This window comes from Parus major, chromosome 26, assembly GCF_001522545.3.
Source record: "Parus major isolate Abel chromosome 26, Parus_major1.1, whole genome shotgun sequence".
Classification (NCBI taxonomy): domain Eukaryota; kingdom Metazoa; phylum Chordata; class Aves; order Passeriformes; family Paridae; genus Parus; species Parus major.
In genome coordinates this window covers 5,018,464-5,019,957 of record NC_031795.1, presented here as the reverse complement: position 1 = coordinate 5,019,957, position 1,494 = coordinate 5,018,464, and the positions used below count along the sequence as shown (strand labels likewise).

General features: G+C 67.7%; 1 protein-coding gene across 1 annotated transcript in view; it reads right to left on the bottom strand.

Moving 5' to 3' along the window:
• Positions 1-1,488, bottom strand: part of REN (renin) — a 6,312-nt gene extending 4,824 nt beyond the window's left edge. Inside the window, exons 1-4 of the mRNA XM_033519853.1 lie at positions 1,194-1,488; positions 598-754; positions 372-495; positions 46-164 (exon numbers count right to left, since the gene is read on the bottom strand). Coding sequence (XP_033375744.1) covers positions 46-164; positions 372-495; positions 598-754; positions 1,194-1,294 — 501 coding nt within the window. The 5' untranslated portion in view covers positions 1,295-1,488. The remainder of the gene's footprint in view (positions 1-45; positions 165-371; positions 496-597; positions 755-1,193) is intronic.
• Between the last annotated feature and the right edge of the window lie 6 nt (positions 1,489-1,494).

Genomic DNA, 1,494 nt, shown 5'->3' with positions numbered 1-1,494 from the left:
GTTCCAGGTGTGGATTCTGGGGATTCTGTGGGTGCCAGGGCTCACCGTGACGATGTCCTGGCTGAGGACGCCTTTGACGCTGCCGGTGCCGTAGCGGATGGCGAAGCCGGTGCCGTTGGCGATGTAGGTGCGCGACTTGGAGGAGTCGTAGCGGCTGTGCGACACTGGGGACAGCGAAAAGGGACATCCCAGGGGGGCACGAGCATCTCTGTCCCCCCCAAAATCCCCCGCGGGGAGAAATGGACCCACCCCACCTCAATGCCAGGGGTCCGGACACCAACAGAGACCCCCCCAGCCCCCCCTGAGCAGCCCAGGGGATTCGCTGAGGTTTTGGGGGTCACCCCCAGCCCCGGCCGTGCCCCCCTACTCACCACAGGCGCTGTAGAGGGGGGAGCACTTGTAGGATGGCACCCAGAGGTTGGCCGAGCCCGTGTCAAAGACCACCTTGAAGGTCTGCGCGGGGGTCCCGATGCTGATCTCGCCGAAATATTGGGTCTGGGGGGGACGGGGAGCATCCCTGGGGCACAGCTCGGGCGGGAAAGCGCCCGCACCGAGCCCAGCTGGGGCGTGGACGGAGGTGACAAACCCCCCACTCACATCCAGGTAGTTGGTGAGGAGGGTGGGGGCTGTCCCGTTGCGGGGACCGTCCCCTCCTCCGCGTGTGCCCCGGCGCAGCTCCGGGAACACCTCCCGCACCTTCACCCCCATCTCCTGCAGCGTCTGGCGGATGGAGGGCATCCTCCGCAGGGCGATCCTGGGGGGATTGCACAGAGCTGGGGATCCCTCTCAGCCCCCCGGCAGCCTCCAGCGGCGTTCCCAGCCTCGGGAGCTCCAGCCGGGTGGCTCTAGATGGCAGCAGCTCCCCGCCGCTCCCCCCTGGGTCCCGCTCCCAGCCCGAGCCCACCCAGCGTGGGGAGCCCCAGGTGGGTGGGGGCGGCACCCGCAGACCCCAAGCCCGGCCCCAAACCCGGTTATTTGGGATTCCCAAATTCTTTAGGTTGGGAAAATCCCCCGCGGGCTCGTGGAGCAGCACCGTGACCATGCGGTGCTCGAGGGAGAGGAGTGAGGAAGAGCAGGAGAGGAGGAGGAGGAGGAGGAAGGGGATGAAGCAGCAAAGCCCCTCACCCTCCTCACCCGACCCCGGGAATTAAAGGGGGGGATAGGCCCGTGAGTGTCGCACGAGCTCGGGCTACCTCTGCAAAGCCTGGGCTGGCCAGGGGACAAAAGTGGCGCCCCAGGTGAGGGCCAGGAGCAGCAGGGACCGCTGCAGCCTCCGGCTGGCTCCCGCCGCCATCGCGTCCCCCGCTGTCACCGCCCGTGCCGGCAGCTCCGGCCCGGCCCGGCCCGGCGGGGAGGAAGCTTTTATAGCCCGGGATCCTCCATCCGGGCTGGATTCTCCTCCCCTGGCAGGGGCAGGGCTGGGAATGCCATGGATAACACCGGGAAGGTTGGGAATGCCATGGATAACCCTGAGAGGGTTGGGAATGCCATGGA